Genomic DNA, 22,989 nt, shown 5'->3' on the forward strand with positions numbered 1-22,989 from the left:
GCTGTGGACCAGAGACATATATACAAGGATATCTGTATAGTATATATACATAATACATAATATATAATATATAATACATAATACACATTTGTATATTATGTCTATGCTGTAGCCGCCCTGGTGCCGGACACCAGAACCCCCTCAGAGGTCTGTGTGCGGCCCATGGAGCATGCGCACTGAAGACTTCCGCCGAACGAGCCGGCTAACATCCGGTTTAGCGCCCGGCTAACTTGAATGGTGATAAAGTAATTTAATCGTGCGGCTTTTCTAGACTTTACACGTGTTATTGGACCGGATGGCTCCGGTGCTGACAGTGGAGCGGGTCGGGTCTCAGAGGTTGCGACGCTCCCAAAAATGTATCCACCATTTTACAGACTCTTCTTTCAGCCCCGCTGGTGGCGGCCGCCGCCATCTTGGCCTCTCGCTCATGCCACAGTTAGCTGTAAGCTAGCAGCAAGAAACAGGCAACAACAGTGTTGTGTTCAGTTTAGCTCCGCAGCTAGCAGCTAGCCTAGCAGCTAACCTAGCAGCTAACCTAGCAGCTAGCCTAGCAGCTAGCACTCACCAGGCCTGCGTGTCCGCCCGCCGTCCTCTCCGCTCCATCTCTTCTCTCATGTCCGTGAAGTAAAGAACATTTCTGCTCCGGTCCGTTCAGTTACTCTACATCACAGTGGGCTTCAGCTCAGGCTGCTCATCACGGCAGAGAAGATAAATCCAGTTTTTATGTTTGAAAAGTTTAGAAACAAACTTTGTAGCTGCTCTTTAATCCAACAACACCGCCTCTGCCTGTGAGTCCAGTTAACCCACAGAAACACATTATTATGTTAAGTGTCTCACATCTGCATTAAATCCTCCAAAAGGCACCAGCACCATGAACACAGCCACAGATCCAGTCCAGTGGCAGGTGAAGGACAGCTCACAGCCACCTGTCACCCAACAGGCCACGCCCCCTGATTACCCTTAATGTGATGTAATTAAAAGTAATTTGAACCAGTGATTATATGAAAGTATGTTTAGAGACCAGAACTGTGAACGTTTGTTTCTGCTGTAAACACGTTTGGACTCGGACTCTTCTGGGGTTGACCCGCTTCTGGAGCCTCACGTGGCCACCAGAGGAACTGCAGGTTCTGAAGTTCCCTCACACAGCAGATACTCGGACCGATAGTTCCCTCACAGCAGATACTCGGACTGAAAGTTCCCTCTCGGACTGATGGTTCCCTCACGCAGCAGATACTCGGACTGATAGTTCCCTCACAGCAGATACTCGGACTGATGGTTCCCTCACAGCAGATACTCGGACTGATGGTTCCCTCACAGCAGATACTCGGACCGATGGTTCCCTCACGCAGCAGATACTCGGACTGATGGTTCCCTCACACAGCAGATACTCGGACCGATAGTTCCCTCACAGCAGATACTCGGACTGATGGTTCCCTCACACAGCAGATACTCGGACTGATAGTTCCCTCACACAGCAGATACTCGGACTGATAGTTCCCTCACACAGCAGATACTCGGACCGATACTTCCCTCACACAGCAGATACTCGGACCGATGGTTCCCTCACACAGCAGATACTCGGACTGAAAGTTCCCTCACAGCAGATACTCGGACTGATGGTTCCCTCACACAGCAGATACTCGGACTGAAGGTTCCCTCACGCAGCAGATACTCGGACTGATGGTTCCCTCACAGCAGATACTCGGACTGAATCCAGGTTATTTGAAGGCTGCTGATGCACAGATGGAAACAGAAACCTCACAGCTGCTCAAACATGTTGGAAAACAAACAAAAACAATCTTGCGCTGTAAAAATGTCACTTTTTACTCCACTGCATTTATTTTAAAGTTACTTTGTAGATTCAGACTATTAATACTTATAGATAAAAACTACCCAGCTGTATATCAAGACATTAAAATCAGCCCCGTGATGCATCAATAGTTATAATCCGGTAATATAAAACACATTATTCTATATAATGAGTTCTTGTACTCGGTTCAATAAACATGATGCAGAAATCAAGAAAAAAACCCACAAGTGTCAGTTTTTTCTGCTAATGTGTATTTCAATAAATAAATACAGGAAAACGTACACACAGTTTGGAGACTAAGCAACAGAAGTATGACTGAGAACATGCACATTTACTGTGTGTGTGTGTGTGTGTGTGTGTGTGTGTGTGTGTGTGTGTGTGTGTGTACAAAAGCCATGATGAGCGTTAAACTGATGTAAAAACACGTCAACGAAAAGTTTTTAACAAACAGGTTTCAAAAAGGTTCTAAAAGCGTTTTACAGTGCAAACTGTCGTTCTGCTCATATCAAACGTTTCTCGGTTAAAGCCGTCGTTTATATTGATCAGCGTGGATACATTCAGCTGGAGGAGCTATCAACTACGTCATCATCATCATCATCATCAACATCATCATCATCAACATCATCATCAACATCAACATCAACATCAACATCAACACTGAGGAGTCGACTCGTCCCTGTGGTAGAGCTCACAGAGAGAAACACTGGACTGACTTTGATCGATGGCTTCGTCTCTGACTGAAAATCAGTCACAGATAATAACTGATCAATAACAGCAGCTGACTGACTTCAGTGCCTGAACTGTGACGACCGTCAGATCAAACATGAACACGAGACAGAACCTGCGACTGCTTTCACTGTTTCTGGACACTTGAGATGAAGTAAAATAAAATAAAAAGGGAACGAATGAAACAATCAGAGTAAATGATAATAAATCAAATGATCAGCTGCAGCTCTCATGATGAGCTGAGCTTCAGTAGTTTTAATTCATTACAATGTCAAATGTTTTCACAATCATCTGCCTTTAATGACATTTTAGTGTTATAATAATTCACATTTCACTGAGAAGTGTTTTCATATTTATTAATATTAGTTTTCATCTGATTTCTGCCAGTTAAAGAAAAAAAGATGAAATATGTTCCCACAGTAAATCATAATTATAACTGTCCATGTGAATATCTTTCAGAAATGAGCAACACAATGTTTTGAAAGAAAGAAAGAAAGACAGGACAGACAGAAAGAAAGAAAAAGAAATTTGAAAAAGACGTGCGCAAAAGTCAGAATGTGTTTCAGAAAAAAAGAAGCAATGTTGATTAAAACAGTCAAAATGTTTTAAAAGTGTCCAAAAATAGTGAAGGATGCTCGTCACAAGTTCCCAGAGTAAGACGGATCGAGTGAAGACTTTATTTATTTATTTATTTATTTATTTAAGAATTTGTTTTTAAAAAAATGAAATTTTGTGAATAAAACAAGTCAAACTTTCGTGAGAACATCTCGTCAGTAACACTGAGATGATTTGATGAATCACTTCTGAACAAACAATTCAGAGTTTTTTCTCAAAACATCAGAATTCAGGTTCAGGTTGAGAAATGTTGAGTTGTTACTGTGAATGATTGAAGATCACGAACATTGATGATATATTTTCAGTTAATAACCAGATAATTCTGCATTAACTGAATTCCTACACGTCCTCGAGGACTCTGGGAGCTTGTGACGGACGTTTGTTGTAATTTTTGAGTTTTTCCAGATCAGATTTGAGTGTCGCAGCCTGAGTCGGCGTTTCTGCTCTCGTGAAGTCCGACGTCTCTGCAGACGAACGGCAGGTTGATCTTTGGACGCCTCGGCTGGTTGCTTGACAGTTTGTTCGGATGAACACGAGGAGAAAGAAGAGACATTAAAGTTGCGTGCAGTCAGATTTAAGGCTTCGGGAGCACAGAGGGAGAAAACATGAACACACATCTGTGTCTTCGCTCCACATGTGGATCCAATCAGGTGGCTTCGTTGTGTCACTTCCCGTTTTTATGTCGATTCTCAGTTTTCCCTTTAAAATCATCTTCACTGTCGTCACTTCAGTAGTTTTTCAAGTCACTTCCAGTTTGTGAGTCGCAGTTTTTAAACAAAAAGCCAGTAAAAAAGTCAAAGCTGGATTATTGTGATTTTTTGTGTCTTATTTTGTGTTAACGTGGTGAAAAGTGGACGAATCATCACAGGACAGCTGACGGAGAGGACGCAGGCGTCGCCTCGTCCGTCACCGCTCAGAAGAAAAACATCAGAAGTGAACAAACAAACTCAAAGTAAGAACGTCTGTTTGTTTGTGGAGGCAGAACTTCAGCACGTGTGATAAACATCTTTATAGGTCCGACACGTCGGATCTGATCCGACAGACCTGTGGAGAAACTCAACCGTCACAACTTCAAGATTCAAACTCTGATCCGACTACAGACGAACATTTCTGACATCGCGGTGAAAAATGAATCTGAAAATAATGAGCTGACTTTGTGATTTCTAACTGATTATTCTCAGAAACTCGTTTTAAAGGAAAGGTTCACATTATTTAGTCAATACTCAAAAGTATCAATTAGCAAATATTTGAAGATACCGTCACTTTTTTGGGATAATATCTCATATTTACTAAGTCGTTATTTTGAGGTAACATTTCTTTATTGTGAGATTCTGACACGTTTGTCAGTTTTTGATTCTAACCCATCTTGAAAAAGTCATTTTGAGGTAACATCTCATTATTTGAGACTAATTATTTTGAGAAATCATTTTCAGGTACTGAAACTCATTTCCATTAAGTTTCTCTTTATTTTCAGATGCTAACTTATTTTATAGAAATAATGATTTGATAATAATTTCAGATGTTTGTTTTCATCACATCGGCTGAAATATGCGTCTAAAAAGGAAACTGCTGATTTTAAAGCAGAGGACAGTTTGACTTCACTGTCTGCAGGTGAGTATCTGACAGACATGTTCAGCTCGTGTCTTTAGTCTCCAGTGTTCACGTCACACTTTGGACTGAATGAAGATTAAATCCAGTTTGTGGTGATTCTTCACGCAACATTTAGAAAACACTGACTTTAACCAACTCATCAGTTCAAACTAACGAACTGCTGGATGTGGTGAAATAAATGCTGCCTGTGGTTTCTAACATCGGTGGCACTCGAGCACTTTGGGACATTTGTCTGACAGAATAATGAACAAACTTAAAGTTATGATGAGGCTTTTTCCTATTTTTCACATTCCAGAGACTAAATGAGAATCTGGGAAAACATCTGTTCTGACCCGACCCGAACGCCGTGACCTCGACCGCCGTCTGCCGACACCACGGCCGGTCATAATGTTCTGCTTCCTCTCTTACAAAAACACTGTAAGTGTAATCCCTCATGTCCGAGTGAATATATTAATAAAAGAAAACAAAGTCCACGAGATCCACGCCGAGTGGATCAGAAACAGAAGGTGAAGCGGGCCCTTCGGTCCAGGCGTCTCAGTGAGTAAAGCAGCAGGATATTTACAAGAAAACACACATTCGTCACTTCCTCCTCCTTCCTGGTCAGAGTTCAGCCAATGCCTTTTGTTTTTCACATCGAGGTCATGTGATCCCGACGCCGGGCCCGTTTCCGTGGAGACGACCTCGGACGCAGCAGGAACTGAAAAGAAGAAGAGGCACTTCTCGAATGGCTGGTTGGTTTGCGGTCGTCTCCTCTGACTCGTCTGCAGGTGGAGCAGATGTTTGGACACCGGGGGGCGCTGCTGTTGTCTCAGTGGCCTGATGCAGGAGGCACTTGGTAGTGATGCTCTGAGGAGTCCTGCTCTGCTATGTCATCAGGATGGGCTTCTGCCTCACCTCCAGGATGTCTGAGAGAGGAGACGCACCAGAGATGTCAGTCGGCTGAAGAAGAGACGTTCATTTGAGACAGAACGTCACGATTTCAGATTCTAACTTCTTATTTTGAGATATTAAATCATTTTCAGAATTATGAGACGATAACTCAAAACTTTCTAACAATCGTTATATGATAATATTTTAAGGTTCTTTTTGTTTTCATCACATCGACTTCAGATAAAACAAACTAATGAGTCTGATCTTACTGTCATGGAGGAGAAACACAGATTAACTAGGGCCTGACATTAACCTGATGTGATGTCACTTCCTGCTCTGTATGAAATAAACTTCACTGGGACAAACAGACTCCATGTTTCTACTCAAAGACAGAAAGAAGTTCATGCAGAACATTTGCTGAATTAACAAGAAGGAACAAATAAGTCAGAATCAGTCAGAGACAGAGTTTCACACAGTTTATAAAGTGTCTCCAACTCAACAACTCACTAAACTGACACATTTGTTAAGGGAGTCTGGGGACAAAGAAGTCGCCTATACTGGTTACTGGTGACTGTTCACCGTCTCCTTTCATGACTGAGTAAATGATTAATTCGGTGTGTTCAAACAGCTGATGGATGTCGGCAGGTAACACACCTGTGGTGATGCGGTGCAGCGGCAGCGTGACGTAGGTCAGGTGTGAGTAGAGCAGGAAGTAATCTTCGGTCCGGTTGAGTTTGAGCCAGGAGCCGACCAGCGAGCGACCGGTCCCCGACAGCGAGCGAGAGCGGAGGTTTGTGGTGGTGTGAAGATCTGAAACATCAAAACGGGTTCATCATCTGACCATTAATGTCTGAACATGTGACACGTCTTTACAGAAGTCCTGCCAGAGCTCATTACAGCTACAACACAACAAACACTCAGACAGACACAATCCTGCATGGAACCAGTTTGTGATCCAGTCTGTACCTTCGTCTTCCTCCTCCCTGAAGAACTCCTCGCTGTCGTTGGCAGAGTGAGACTTCTTCATCTCCGCGATTCTGTTTCGGGGAACTTTGCGTCTCAGAGACGGAGAGAAGAAGGAGGGACGGTTCCTCTCTGGAGTCGGAGGCGTGCTGAAGGACGTCACCTGCAGGGAGACAACAACGACTGTTCTGATGTGCTGAAGGAGGAAGTGCTGAGAAAACTCTCCTCCTCCTTCAGCGACATCGACTCAACATGCATCATCACCAAGCCGAGAGCTTCTTCCATCACAGACGTTCGTCAGCATAGAACAACAGCAGCGCCCCAACAGGAAGACAGCAAGAACAATGGCGGATGTTATTCTTTGGTGTTTAATGGCACAGTTACAGCGCCCCCCGCTGGCCTGGCATGCACACGACAGCTCCTTTGTTTTTGCAGATCTGCGTGCAACAGGATCATTTTCATGTCGTTTGAACGTGGAAAAAAAAACTTTTGTACTTTTAGCGAAACTGCCGTCTTGTAAACGGGGTCTTAAAGTGATGAACTGTCAGAAAAGTCTCGAGGTAACTTTAAACGTCTTGTTTTGTCAGATAAATATCCAAAACTCAGAAATGTATTGATTTACTTTGGAATCTGAGCAGCTGAAACTTGTGAATTTGATTTAAATAATCAATAAGAAAAATAGTTGCTGTTTGATTTTCTGCCAGTCGACTAATCGATTCATTGACGAATCATCTCAGCAGCCACGGGCTCAGACAGCGTCTCCAGTTTTGTCTCCTGCTGGTTTCACGAGATTAAATCCACATCAGCTGATTCTCAGTTTTGGTGAATATGAATCTAAGATAAATAAAATAAAGTGTAATTTCATCCTGACCTCTGAGAATCCATCAGTCGACTGTGAGACACATCTGGAGGACAGACTCTTAAATGATGCATAATCTGGTCCAGCAGCATTTATTATTGATCCTGACCTGATTTCATGTCTTTGTGTGGAGGCTTCACAGTCGACTCGGAGCCGCTGAGCTGAAGGATTTTGGGTGTTTTCTCTTTTGTTTCGCAACAGCCGCAGACGAACAGGAGGAAGTGAAGCCAAACTCATCGTCAGTTCACTTGGTGACTTCGAAAACGCCTCAACTTGTAAGCAGACAAACGGGAAGTGCTGAGTTCCTGATCTGTGAATCTGCCAAACATCAGGCCGGACCAGGATCTGATGTTCTGTACTACGCAGCTGAGAGAGATGATTCGCTGATTTGTCGTTTTGCACATTGACAGTAAAGACTAATAAAAGTTTCCTCACCCTCTCGTGCATGGGTGACACCTGGTCCTCCTCGGTGCCGCAGGGGGAGGTGTCACCCGTCGGCACCCTGCTGACGGCCATCTCAGCGTGACCTTTGCCCTGCGGACCCTTCATCCTCACAAACTCCATGTTGTTGTACTTGTAGAAGCCAAAAGACATCCGCTGAGCCATCTTAGCAGCGACGCTCACCTGCAACACACACACAGACCGTCAGCATGAAGTCGAGACAGATAAAGAACAATCCAGCACAGTGTCTGTTAATATGTAATTAACCTAAACACATGTCGTATTAATCAGCACGATGATGAACGCAGAACGAGCTTTCAGACGAACTAACCCAAGAAACATCCGAGTCAAAATAACATTTCACATGTCGACAAATATCATTTATGTCACAACTCCTGTGTGACATTAGCCGTAGCTGCCATTTCAGCTTAATGACATAGACATACCGACATGCTAACGTTAGCATATTAGCATTACATGTTATTATACCTTATGAGTTAAAGTGATTCTTCCATGTTCGCATCGTAACATGCTTCTGTTAGCATTTTTGGATGCTAACAGTTTTACTTCTCGAGTTAACATACCAATGTTCAAAATGTTAGCATGATACAGCAGCATTAGCTTTAACAGTATCATGTCTAGATATTGAAGACAACATTTTTTCCCCTTTTGGTTTAAATGTATTAAACAATAATAAAGTTGAGTTCTTATAAACTTTGATAAAAGTAGTGTTCAGAGTCTTACGTCAGTTTAAACAGCAGCAGTGAATCACCCTGCTAATGCTAGCATGCTAACCCATGCACAGCTAAAATGTTTAACATGATATCATTTAGCACATTAGCTCGTTCAGTAATCCAGCATAATGAATTTGAGCATAAAACCTCATTCTTGACCTCAGGGACTGTAGATGGAGACACAAACAAAATGTATGATTTAGCATTAGCATTAGCAAGATGGCGAACATGGTAAATATTACACCTGCTAAACATCACTGTGTTATCATTAGCAGTATCGTGTTAGCATGCTGCTGTTAGCATTTAGCTCGAAGCACCGCTGTCCCTCGGCCTCTCACCCGGTTGTCGTAGACCTTCTTGAGGGCCTCGTAGCGGATCGAGCCCTGGAAGATGACGCCCTGGAAGGTTTTGCTCTTGTCGCTCGCTACCAGCTCCACACACACCATCTCCCCCTCGCCCACCGTCATGTCACTGAACACCTGCACAGATAATAATATGTTACTTTACCTGTGGAGACCTTCACTCTTTCACCCAGTAACCTGAAGTTCCCATCTGTAATCTCAGCCCTCTGGAGCGGCATCGTCTCAACACAGTGACTGTCGGCATTGACTTGTTTAGCTCCAAAAACCTGCTCATTGATTTCCTCCCAGGGGTGAAATCTCTGATCTGGTGTTTTTCCCTGCAGTCGACCAATAAAACAAGGTGTTAATGCAGGAGTTTGTTTTTAAATGGAGAGAAGAAGCATCAGGTCACACGTCATTAAACCAGCAGCATCTCCTCGTATCTGCTCATCAGCCAGGAACCATCAGCTGCTGTGGAGTCAGACTGCTCACAGTAAAAGCTTCATCACTGAGGGGAAACACCACTTCTAGTGTTTTTCACATTTAATCATTTGACCCGCAGGCCCTCACATTTACATTTCACCTCCCAATTTGGGCTCCTAAGTGTCCAGAACATGTCAGTGGTGGAAGAAACCAGCTGGCACTGGACGTCAGTTTAACATAAAAAAGATGTTGACGGATGTTCAGTTTAAGTTGGAAATGACAACCAAACATTAACGTCTTCAGCTTAACGTTGGCACCAGTCCTCACATTGAGTTTATGTAGTGAAGTAGTGAAGTGTGAGCACGAGCTTGCTGAAGGTGTAAATAACATCAGATCAGGTCGTGATGTCGTCTCTCCTGCAGACTGATCACAGCAGACGAGCTGCATGGAGACATCTGATGTTTCTTTGGTTGTTTTCTGTTTTGTGGACTACGAGACTCAACTTGTCCTTCAATGTATTTGCTATATTTTGTGTTAATCTGTAAAAAGTAGTACCTGAAGGCGTCAGATAAATGTAGTGGGGTAAAAAGTGCAGTTTCTCTCTACATGTGAGCTGTAGTCGCTGCATGTGTTCGACCTCCGACTGACTGATGTCAGAGTGACGGCTGTAACATGGCTCATGTAACGTTAAAGGAAGTGCTGAGACGACCGGGCTACAGTTACCTCCTCAAAGTTGTCGATCATGAAGAAGATGTTGGGGTAGCTCATCTTGGACTCCTCTCCTTTACTGTCCATGGCGTGTTTACTGGGAGACGCAAACACTTCCTGTGAAACACGGCAGACAGCAGGATGAGGATCCAGTGATGACTGAGGCCTGAGCCTGCTGAGACAGACGTGAGCGCAGCTGCAGCTCAGATCCTGATTCCTACCTGACACTTCTTCTTGTGGATGTGGATATCTCCTGCATCTGAGCGCGTGCAGACGGCACACGTCACCACGTAGTCCAGCTGGAAGACAGAAGAGGTTTCAGGTTATCGCTGGCATCAGTCGACCGACATCACAAACCTTTTTTTCTGCGAGTGTTTCCGACCTTTTGCAGGATGAGGTTCAGGTAGACGCTCTCCTCCCAGTCGATGTCTGGGTCACCGAGGCCAGGCAGCTTCTTGGAGTCTCTCCTGTAAACCTCCACCTCCACCTGAAACACAGCCGACACACCTCATCAGAACCAGCTACGGGTCAACCTCAGTTCAGGTGTGGAGCAACCAGGAGACTTTCTGTCACATCAGCGTGATGTCAGATGGAGCAGAGACACGAAGGACGAGCTGCTTTTTTACTTTGACAACATGAAGACGAAATGAAATATGCAGTGATCAGTGTGTCTGAGATGTTGTTCAGAGGGAAGCAACGGGTTTAAAAATAACATCTTGTTTAAATCACCTGTGATGACACAGCAAAACACTGTTCAGTCCCTCTGACCTCTGGAGCAACATGTTTCCTTTGATCATCTCTGACGTGACACTCAATTTTTATTGGGATCAATTCACTTGTGTCGGTCGGCGACATATTAACTGACTGGACACGATTTAGAAAAGACACTCAGTGTGTTGAGAGAAGGGCTGCAACTAACCACTACCAACGAATCCACTGATTGTTTAGTCCAGAAAATGTCCAGAAGCTGATCAAAATGCTCAGGACAACATCCCAGAGCCCAGAGAGACGTCCTCAAATTGCTGTTTTTGTCCAGCCAACAGTCCAAAACTCAAAGACAAGCAGCAAATCTGCACATTTAAGAAGCTGGAACCAGACGATGTTTGACGATTCATTTCCTTTCAGCTGACTTCGTCGCTGCAGCTTCACCTGGGACATGTTCACGCTCCACAATGTTCTGCACAACGTGCACGTCAACATACAAGCTTTAATAATGACGGGCAGGTTCTGATACAGACGCCTCACGTCAACCAAACTCCATTCAATTTTATCCATATTTAACAAATATTGTGCGCATGGATATTTAGTGCCAACGTTGTTTGTGTGTTCTTCTCTTTCATCACTTCTCTACTTTCACTTCACCGTCGTGTTTTACCGTCTGCGACGCGACCGAGGAAGTGAAACCGTCCACACGACAGCAGAAACGTCTCCGACATCGTCTCTCATCAAACTGAGCCTCCAGTTTTTTATTTGCACGACATCAGCAGGAAACTGATGTGTTCAACGAATCTGCTGCTTTTAAAAACAGACGTTTTAAAATGAGACGTTTTCTGGTCGATGTCGGTTTAAACAGATTCTTCTGTGAGGTTTTACTGCCGCGTGTTTCCTCCATGAGCAGGTATTTTACAATCGCCTTCACACACACACACACATTTACAGCGTCGCCATGGCAACCGCTCCTGCGCTCTACATGGTCTGTGAGTGATATGAATCCTGGCATGTGGAGACCTCGTATCTCCGTGCAGAGCCTTCGTCAGGTCTGGTTACAGGCAGATGTGGAGGAGACGGAGCTGAACGTTACTGCAGACGACCTCAACGTGTTTCAGTTCAGTGTTGATTAATGACTCATTTGTACTGAGACTCTGATGTAAAGATCCTCCAGACGTGTAATAAAACACATCGTGTAACGATATTCAGCAGTTTTTATTTCAGGGAATCCGTCATGACTCTTGATTCACACGAACGTCGAATCAATTCAGGTGAAATGTTTCATCTGAAGGGATTTAAACAGCCTTCAGTCGCCCCAAGTTTGGGCTTAACTGAAGATGAAATTATTGGATTATAGTCCTAGATCATCGCTCTTGTTTCAGTCCATCAGTGCTTTTAAAGTCGCTTCATTTGTCTTTGAGGTCAGTTTATAGTTTCACCTGAAAGAGCATTAAAGCTTTTAAAGAAAAGTCTGAATGACGAGTTGTCTGTTGTGTTGTTTGACCCGTTTGAGGGTTTTTATTGTCTTTGTATCACAATCTATAGTCATCGGTCCTCCTGGAGGAATCAAACCCACAACCTCCTGTAACTCTGCAACACTTTCACTGTTAATCTTCCAATTGTTTCATGATTAATTGATTTATTATTTAGTCTCTGACATGTGAAAGGAAACCGTCTTCAAATGACTCGTTTTGTTCAACCGACAGTCGAAAACCAAACAGATGTAAAATGAGAGAAAACAGAAAGTTTTTGGCATTTTTCTTCATAAACGACTCGACTGATTGGTCGATTAGGAAAATACTTTCAGATGAATTTTCTGTCTATGAACTGATCAGAGATCTTTGAGTGCTCGTCACCTTTTTGCCCTCGCTGTTGTCGGCGCTGACGTAGGCGAGTTTCCTGCGGACGTAGAACAACATGTCGTCCTGTCGAGGAGCCCACTTCTCCATGAAATACGTGGAGAACATCCAGGTCCAGAACACGATGCGGTCATCCTTAAAACAACCTGCAACAACACACACACACAAAGTAAACACACGACCGACGGCAGCGACTCTGAGAAACATCCTGACCTGAAACATGGATCAATAGTTTAACGTTGAACCGTCTCCTCCTCGTGTCTGAAATCCTTTGACAGAAAACTTTCCCACATAAATGTTTTGTTTTTTAACCAACACAGACATTAAAGACATACGAAGGGTTGGAGTTCAGTCAGAGGAGGGAGAAGACACAGACGATCCAAGAAAACATAAAAACTACAGTTCCCGTTGTCGTGTGAAGTCGTCGTGTGGTCGGACGGTTTTATTACGATTCACTCTTCTGTTGTTCTCTCCGGCTTTTGTTCAAACCTGCAGTCATTTATTTTTTACGGCCGATAAAACAGCAGATAAATTATTCACACTCTGCTGGATTATTACAGTCGCACGCTTTTATTTTGAAAAATGACCCGGCGCCATGAAAGCAGCCGAGCTGCGGTCGATGGTGTGCGTTTCAGATGTGGACCACCTGCCCTCCGTCACCTCGGGGGGCTCTGCACCTGCCTGCCGCCCGGCAACTGTTGCCAGGCAACCAGGCAGAGGATGACATGGCATTTAGTGAAACTTCCTGTTGGAGCAGCTGTTTCCCTCAGGCCCCGAAAACACAGTGACCTCCCTCTGACCCCGAGCCGACATTAATATTCACATTCATTAATCTTTTTATTCTTAAACGTGCTGATCCCGCTGCATGACCGCCTGCCCGCCTGTGATTGGTTCAGTGGTGAGGTGGAAGCTCCAATCAGCAACAAGCTGGACAGTTTTAATCTCCAATAACAACAACAACAACAATAATAATAACAATAATAACAATAATAAAAACAACTCAGTCTGGCTTTAATCATTGTCTTATGATTTTATGGCTGTAATGATTATACTCATTTTAATGTGTTTGTTTTTATCATAAGCCTTTATTCTTTTATAACATTATTTGATAGATTTTTATTTTGTTGTGCTTTATTCTTTTCTTTATATCTTTTATTATTTTAACCATTTATTTCATTGCAACTGGTGTCATTAGTCTCTAAACCGGTTTGTTCTCCAGTCGCTTGTTCAGCACTTTGATTCGTCTGAAAGATGTTATATAAATAAAGTTTGATTGATTGATTGAATAAGGACGTTGTGTGTGATGGATCCTGAAGAAAAGGTTCGTCCTGATAATTGATCCAGCAAATAGACATCAAATAAACTAACCGAGACAAACCTGAGACTTCCTGCAGATGTTTCATAATAAAAGCCTGAATTCTTGATGTCGGTGCTTTTGAGAGTTCAAATTAGGGATGTGACGATTCTTCAAATGTCCTGAGAAATAAAACTACAAACAGCAGGAATGATTTGATAAGAAACTACAGAAGAGAGAAATTAACTCCTCTAATCGGTCCAGAGTGAACCATCTTCACAAACACATCAATAAAGGATCTCTGAAGAACAAAATAAACCAGCACAGAGTTTCCTCTGGGACCAGTCAGCTGATCGTCTTCATCACACAGGAGAAGAGTCTGGAAGTGACGCTGCAGGCTAATGCTAAGCTAACTGCAGGCTAATGCTAAGCTAGCTGCAAGCTAACGCTAAGCTAACTGTGTGGTCTTTGAGGTGTTTGACGTGTGCAGGCAGGCGTGGATGGACAGATGAAAGTATTGGGGGAACTTTGAACCTGCTTTTGATTTTTATAACCAAAACTTTCATAAATAAAAAAGTTTATTTTGGCTGATTTTTGATTTATAATCGAATTCTTTAAACTGTTTTCTTTTGACACACTTTTGCCTCCTTATGCTTCTTTAACTGCACATAATCCTGTTTACCTTTAATCCTGAGCCGTCAGTGTTAAATACATTTTTAATACCGTGCGTTCGTCAGACTCGTCAGAACAAACTTCAGCCTCACGTCGGTCGCCTTCGTGAGGATTAGCTGCACCGCGTCGGGGTGGATTAACTTTATCGACAGCAGCTCAGTGTGACGACACACGATGAGCATGAAGAATGTAAAACGTCTCCGGATCATCAGAATTTATGTTTTGATTTACTTCGAGTCCATGACAGGATTCATTCAGGGAGATCAGACACAAAAACACTTGTTATTTAATTTCACAGGCTGGAATTGAATGAGGTTAATTAAATGTTGGACTTTGAGGATTAACCTCGTTTGCTTTGATCTCATCAGGCTTTAATTAATTTAAACACTTGAGCTGTGACAGAAGGTCATCTGCTGGAAACATTTCCCTCCAGGTTCAACTAAAGAAACGTTAAATACACAGCGACTACGTAAATGTGTTCCCATTGTTATTTAAGTGTGTAACTCCTGTATAAGCATGTACGGAAGCCTGTGGTGCCAAAATTAAAATGCAAACACGCAACTTAAAGTAGATTTATCTTCTACACACACGACACAGACATCAGTGAGAAGATCGATCATTTCTACTCTTAATGTCTTTCGTCCACAGGTGGCGCCAGAATCAACAACAAATAAAAGAGTTTGTTACTTTAATTAAAAGTTGAATTAAGTCATTCAGCTACTTTCTAATAAAAAGTTACATTTATTTAAGCAACAAGCTAAAATCAAAACATTATTCGATCCAAAATTAAATTTTCAAGTTCAGGTTGAATGTTGTCTAATTATTATTATTATTATTATTATTATTATTATTATTATGATGATGATGATGATGGAAGTGGTATTGCATGATGGGAATTGTAGTCAGAGATGGAATGTAACTAAGTACTGTACTTATATCAAACAATGTATACATACATGTAAATATATGTTTAATGTACTTTTACTTGCAGTTTTGATACTAAAGTACTTCATATCAGATACTTTAAGACTTTCACTCAAGTACTGTTGATCTGTGCGACTTTCATTTTACCAAAGTAATATTTTAACACCATTTTTCACAACAATGACTGTAACTTCATGACGGACCCTGACAGTGAGACAGAACCGATCAGAGGATGAACCCGTTTGATTTTCTGACCCCAGTCAAACCGGAGACTTCCCGTCAGACGAGCTCATCAATCAGCGGCGCGAACAACTCGTCAGGCTGCTGCAACACGACAGCTCCGTGTTCAGGCCGACAGCCAATCACAGCTCTGGTTGTAGAGAGGAAACGACCTCTGGCCTCCGTCCAGTCAGACTTGGCATGAACGATGCTCTTCTGGGACGGAGGTGAGACGGTGAACACGACCCGCTGGCCAACAGCACCAGAAGCTTCCAGAAACACTCCCGGCCAGAGGAGCTAAAGGTCCTCGCTCGGCTTTTTGTTTTCAGTATCTGAAGTCGTGACAATGAGCCAAACCTTAAAAACAGTCACATTAACGCAGCAGTAATATTATCATCAACAGATATTACAGTAAAACGCTGTATATTTCTCACTACACTCTCGTTTCTTTATGTTGCTGCTTGTTCTGTTTCTGAAAGTTTCATCTACGAGGTGTTAAAAGTTTAATTCTGTGTTCATGTTCATCCAGAGTGAAGCCGCTCTGCAGCCTCAGAGACGATCGTACAGTCCTGCTCTATTTATAGCTGCGTATCCCATTTTAAAAATACATCAACTGTGTTATGAAGCCCGGCGCACTATCACTCATCATCTGATGAAAGTGAGCTGAATCACCCAAAATCTATCGCTGCTGGCACTGTGGGGGAAATATCATGAGCGGGTTCGTCCTGTTGTATTTTTCATCACTTATATAATACTTGGTGGAGCTCGCTGATGCTCCGGCACAGCTCCAGTGACCTGGATGACAGGATGAACCGGAGGATGGGTGGACGGACTGGTGGAGGGAGGGATGAACTGAAGCTTCAGTGGCGACTGAGCCACCGAGGTTTAAAGGTTCAACTTCGACCACAGTTCAGTGTCTGTCGCTGTTACTAATATAAGACTTATTCTCACAAGGTTGGCGAAGATCGTTACCTAACAAGTTACTCCAAAACAATTAACCACCTCAAGAACATCTTAATGCTTCTTACTGACCACTGGAGTCACTTCAAGACTACGCAGAAACTTCACTGGTGGATAAAGTATTCAGGTCCTTTAATGCAGTCGAAAGTACAAAAACCACATTAAACATGTTATTCGAGTATCATCAGAAAATTGTACTCAAAGTAGCAACAGACCACTTGGACTTCCCACATGACCCCAAGAACCACCCTGAGGAGGCTCAGAGAGGCCTCCTGCAAACTCCTAAAGAACCTCCTAAATCATCACCAGACTGTTTCCTGCAGGACCACTAGAGCTACCTAAAGGAACCTAGAACCCTCTCAGTGGTCACTAGAACAACCAACGGACCTCTAAAGAACCCCCTGATCCCAAGAACTACCTTGCAGACCTGTAGATTGTCCTCAGTACCACAAGAACTACCTGAAGCAGTGGTGACATTTGCTTTTTTCTTGAGAAACATTTGACCCTTTCACCGCTTCACGACCCTGAACACAACTCCGAGGACTCGATCCAACAAAATACAAAACTACGTTCTAGTGGAACCGAGTTTTATGCCCTGAACCATGAAGAACCACATCTAGTTTTAACTGTTTGTTTATAGCTGGAATGACAGTTTCAGTTTTCAGCTCGTAAATATTTCTCTATTTTAAGAGGCCATGTGGTAAAAAGATTGGAGCCACTAACACTGAATGAAACGTCTCCTCTTCTGACTCTTCAGTCCCACAACCTGTTTACTCTGCAGCTTCTGAAACTGTGAAATCAACTTTCATCTCAGTTCCACAAACTTCGTTCACAGCAGATTTTATATTTTCTCAAAATCTGCAGAAGAGCCGTCGTCGGCTTGTGTCGTTTCAAAATGCACTTTTTTTAAATAAAGAGGAAAAAGAAGGTTCTGTTATGAACCATGTGACTTCTGTCTGTGTCACCGCCGTCATGTGTTCAGGTTGAACGAATGAATGAGTGAATGTGTCATGTGATGCTTCTGCTCAGGACGTGACTGAGGTGGTGGAACTGATGACAAACAGCAGGTCTGATGAGACGATTCATCTCCTGCAGGGTTTAACGTGGCGTCGACCTTCTGAAGTTACATTCTGACCCATCAAACTGGATTTTAATCCAATCAGAGGTTTGATCCACCTCAAAGGGATCAGATCAATTAATCACAGTAGTACACTTACATCTACATATTTATTTGTACGCACAGATCTGATGTTGTGAGTGTTCTGTATCCACACACACAGTATTTGTTAAATTTGGATTAAATTGAATGGAGTTTGGTTGACGTGAGACGCGTTTGTCTTTTCAGGCACTTTCATATTATTAAGTGTCTCGTCGTATATCAGAGCTGCCTGCTCATAACTGAGGCTCGTATGTTGACGTGTCCAATATGACATGATGACGTATTTTAGCAGCTAACTGAAGTTAGCATCGTCCTGTGTAATCTCTGTGACAAACACAAGTTTATGATACGGACACGTTTTGTTCAGCAAGATAATCTTCACAGATCAACACCGCTTTGGGATTTTTGAAGCGTAAATTAAAGTCGCTTGGTCAGATTGTTTGTTTGTTGGTTTGTTTGTTGGTTTTATGTCGTTGTACAAAACTGAAAATCAATTCAACAAACTGAGACTTTGAGACGAGGGGACTGAATGTGCAGAAATGCCAACTGATGTCTGGGTTTGAGGACGACAGACTGCACCTCTCTACAGAGCTGCAACCACCAATCAACTGAAAGAAAGTTAATCACCGACTGTTTCGATAACCGATCAAACATCACCTGCTTCCTGCTGCTCAGATGTGAGGTTTGCTGCTCTTCTTTGACAGTGAGTGAAGAGACTCTGGATTAGACGCTGCTGGTTGGACAGAAGCAGTTTGAAGACGTTTTATAGTATAAACGATGACTCGGCGACGACAGCAATCGTTGGTCGCAGGCTTATTTACAGACGCTTCATCAGCGTCACAGTCCAAACACACAAGTGTTATCTACAGGCAGCTACACAAACAGAGCACAATGTAAACAGATGGGAGACGTCCCACTGTGGTCTCCTTCTGTCTGCGATGTCCTGCAGTCACATACACAAACACAGCGAGCATATAGATTATACTCATACAGACACCGTGATACAGACACAGCTACGTGCTGGAGACTGTAAATGAAGACGCTTCACAAAGACACTGAATCAGACTTCAGCAGCTGCATTAAATATTCAGCAGGATTTGTAATAATTCGTCTGTCTGAGTGAGTCAGATGTTATTTCTGCTGTACAGTATCACAGGACTCGGTCACGTCACGGCGTACAGAGAGCAGATCCCAGCAGACGAGTGGAGCTGCTTTCACCGATCGATCAGAACAAGACGCTGTACGCTGATGTCAGAGTATTTATAGCAGGCAGCAGCGCTCGACTTCAGCGTGGAGGGACACGCTGGTGTGTTAGCAGGTAATTAAACCTGAATCACTGATGTTCATCTCTCTGGAGCTCAGGCAGAAGAAGGTTCAACAGGAGGCGGACGTTGCACCAGATATTCATGTTTCATGCTGAACATCCTTTAATAAAAGCTGAAGTCAGCGAACAGACGACAAACAGACGAGTACAAAGTGTCGATGACTAACAGGACCGATGAACCCAACCAGCAAAATGAGACTCAAGTTGTAATAAAACAGAGTGAATCTCTCGTGAAGACCTGAGTCACTGCGGCTGCCGTCTCCTGACTCACACCCAGCAGAGGACCATCAAGGACGAGGACCACAGGCCCCGAATAAAGAAACAGCTGCCAGACACAACAAAACAGCTGCGAGGCAACAAGATGGCCGCTCACCTGGAAGCAGGAACTCAACCTGCTTCACAGGAACACTTCAACACAACAAGTCCGGTCCAGTCCACCATCTCCTGCCCCGACGCTGACGGGCAGTCAGCTGACGTCTGACACTGAGGCTGAGATGGTGGAAATGTGTCGCGTGTCCTGGTCCACAGGCTCGGTACAGGAAGGTCATGTCATGTTCTCGTGTGACGTTTTTCTTTATTTCTTAATTTCTCAGGGAATAAATGAAGCATGCGTCTCTCAGGTGTTGTTAAGTGGCCGGTATCTCTGAGTGAGAGCGGTGTCATGTGGATCCTAATGAAAGTTCTGATCCAGCGGTTCTGAACGTGTTTTCTGAATATATCGGTTCAGGAGTGTTGGGCGCTGGTGGAGGTATACGCTCTACTGAGTGCCATTGTAGTTATATTCTGGTGAAATGTTTGGGGGCACGTGAACAGTTCAATCTGATCAGATTATTGATCAGAGTGATTGAATGTTGACGACGCTGCTGCAGTGTGGAGATAAACTGAAGCCTGTGAGCTGTGATGAAGTCACGGACCGAACAGAGCCGCATTGATTTCTCCTCCAGAACAAACGACCCACACACACACACACACACACACACACACACACACACACACACACACAGCTGAATGTTTGTTGATTGATGTTTTTGAGCTCCAGTTAAACAATGTTTGACTTTAAACTGCGTCTGAATTTGTTCACTTTTGTTCTGAATGATCCTGTTTATCAACTTTAACATTGAATGTTTAACTTCTTCTGATGGAGATGAAACAAAAACACATAATTACAATAAATTAAAAAACAAATATCAGTTCATGTCACATCAATTAATTAATTTATCGTAAGTATTACTTTTGTGCATTTAATGATATATTTACTTATTCACTGAGACTTTTATTCAGTTATTTCTGGCCGTTTTAATCCTCCAAAATATTATGAGACAATTATTGATTTGATGTAAATTGATTTGTTCATGTGCTTCTTTGGCTCTGATGCAGGATGTAATCTGTAACTGTAAAGTAACTAAAGTTGTCAGATAAATGTAAAAACTACAATGTTTGCCTCCGAACGTGTAAAGTAACAGCAAATGGAAATACTCAAGTAAAGTACAAGTACCTCAAAAAGTACATGTACTTAGTTACATTGCATCACTCAGATGTAATGGAGTAGAAATATTAAGTACCAGAACATGGAAATATTCAAGTAGAGTACAAATACCTTAAAATTGTACTTTAGTAAATTACTTGTGTTGATGTATTTAGTTACATTTCTCCTCTCAGATGTAGTCGAGTAGATTTAGAAAGGAGCAGAAAATGTAAATACTCAAGTACAAGAACCTCGACATTTTACTGAAGTACAGCACCTGAGTAAAAGTACTCAGTTACTTTCAGTACTCACACCTTCAGAGCAGCTGAGTAAAGTAACTGAGGAGTTGTGAGGCCTCAGCTTTCACCATCGTGCCGGGTTGATTAACCAACACGTTACTTTACCGGGACGACTATGACAGCGTTCAGACCGGAGCAGCGGACCCCGACACGGAGCTCGTGTCCGGGCCACGGTGCACGCGGGGCGGGCGGAGCAGCTCACCCAGTCCGCTGATCTCCTGGCGGATGTTCAGTCGGTTCCTCTCGTCGGCGATGGCCTTCAGCATCTGCTGCAGGGACCCGTCCGGCTCCCCGCCCTCCTCCTCCGCTGGCCCGACAGTCTGACACAACCCGGGGAAGGACGCCATCTCCGGGCCGGGACCATGACAGTCCGGGCGAACAGCTCCCGACGGCACCGGCTCACGGCGGCTCGCAGGCGGCTGAGAGCAGCAGCAGCAGCGGCGGGGGCCTGAAATGAATCCCGGATAGGAGCCTCGGTGCGCGGCTGCGGACCTGCCGGGGGCCGGGGGCCGGGACCGGGCTGCTCTGCTGTGGTACCCGGGGAGGGAGCAGGCAGGTCGGGCTGCTGAGGGAGACTGGGTCCTTCTGTTGTGCAGATCAGCTGGAAACACCCCTCACACTTCCTGTAACAACACGAGGCTCTTAAAGGGGCAGAGCACCCGACACACCGGTCACAGGTGTTACAGCCGATCCCGTCAGCCGGAGATTCAGTGACCGCAGCGGGTTTTACAATAATGACTGAATAAATAAACAGTTTACACTTAATCACAGCGAGTTAAACCGGAAACTCGTGTCTGATCTTTGACTGTGATTTATTTTATTTATACGTTTTATTTGTGTTGGTGTTTCATTTGATCGCCTTCATTTTATGTGTTTTATAAACGTTTCCTCAGTTTGGTTTATATGTTTGTTTCTAAAGTGCGGTGCAAATAAAGTCTGATTGATTGATTGATTGATTGATTGATTGATTGAGGAGTTCATGTATATAAGCTCGATTCTGCCGCACATCAGGCTTCAATTAATGATTATTGTCATTGTCGATTAATCTTATTTTCTCAATTAATCTATTAGTTGTTTGGTCAATAAAATGTCGAGAGTGAATCTGTGTTTTCTGTCCTCCGGTGCTCAGCGGCTCGTGAATCAAACGCACCCACGTCACATTAGCTGCCAGGCGGAAGGACGAGGACAGAGTCCCCGCCCGCCCGGTGGAGAGGGGGGAAAATGAACAAGTAAACTAATTAACAACCTGTTAGTTAATTAACATTTTAGCTCCTCGGTTTACGGACGATGTTTAAATTAGCAGCCGGCTGCAGAGGAAGCTAAGCTAACCGCTGTTAGCACTAGCTAACGTTAGCGGAGACTGAGTCCAACTCCTCTGCGGTTTAAGTTGTTTTATGTGACGGGATGATTGACGGAGGTTTGCTGGAGGGATGAACCGCCGAACCGGGCTGTACTGACCCGCTCAGGTGTTTTCATCGCGGCCTGATTAATGTTTAAATCCTCCGTCGGTTAAAAACAGGTGTTACACCGATTTCTGTGACGCTTCAAAATAAACAGACGTGACAGGTCGACAACTTCCTGGATTATCACCTCGTTTACCTGTTATAAAAACACCTGTAGCACTGAAGCACAGGTGGGAACACAGCGGAGGTTCTGCTCAGGTCACAGGATCTGATGGGAACCAGAACTCTGCGTGACACCACTGTTGCACCGCGTTAAACCCCGCCCGCCTACACGGGTCCTCGTCGCCGGTGATCCGGGCTGTTCAAACGAGCACACCCTTTGTTCGAAGACAAAAGATGACGTCATTGTCTCACGGGTTGTGCTGACCGTCTTGTTACCTTCACGTGTCGCTCGTAAAGCTCAGCTCTCATTGAATAAAGTGGCATTTAGGTGCTTTTTTGCATTTTAATGTTTAATAGCTGTTTTTGTTTTTGTTTCAAGTCTCACAACTAAAATATGAAATTCATATGTTCTGGTAAAAACAAAAAGGAAAAAGATGTTT

General features: G+C 43.6%; 1 protein-coding gene across 1 annotated transcript; it reads right to left on the reverse strand.

The window, feature by feature from the left end:
- Window positions 1-2,040: 2,040 nt before the first annotated feature.
- Window positions 2,041-21,596, reverse strand: kiaa0930. The gene is made up of 10 exons (XM_073481073.1): window positions 21,187-21,596; window positions 12,666-12,814; window positions 10,484-10,588; window positions 10,323-10,400; window positions 10,117-10,218; window positions 8,968-9,108; window positions 7,890-8,078; window positions 6,599-6,758; window positions 6,287-6,442; window positions 2,041-5,667 (listed from the first exon to the last, which is right to left on the reverse strand). The coding sequence occupies exons 1-10, from the start codon at window positions 21,329-21,331 to the stop codon at window positions 5,627-5,629; spliced, it is 1,266 nt and encodes a 421-aa protein (XP_073337174.1). The 5' UTR covers window positions 21,332-21,596; the 3' UTR covers window positions 2,041-5,626.
- Window positions 21,597-22,989: the final 1,393 nt, after the last annotated feature.

The sequence above is a fragment of the Pagrus major genome, chromosome 14, assembly GCF_040436345.1.
Source record: "Pagrus major chromosome 14, Pma_NU_1.0".
NCBI lineage: Eukaryota > Metazoa > Chordata > Actinopteri > Spariformes > Sparidae > Pagrus > Pagrus major.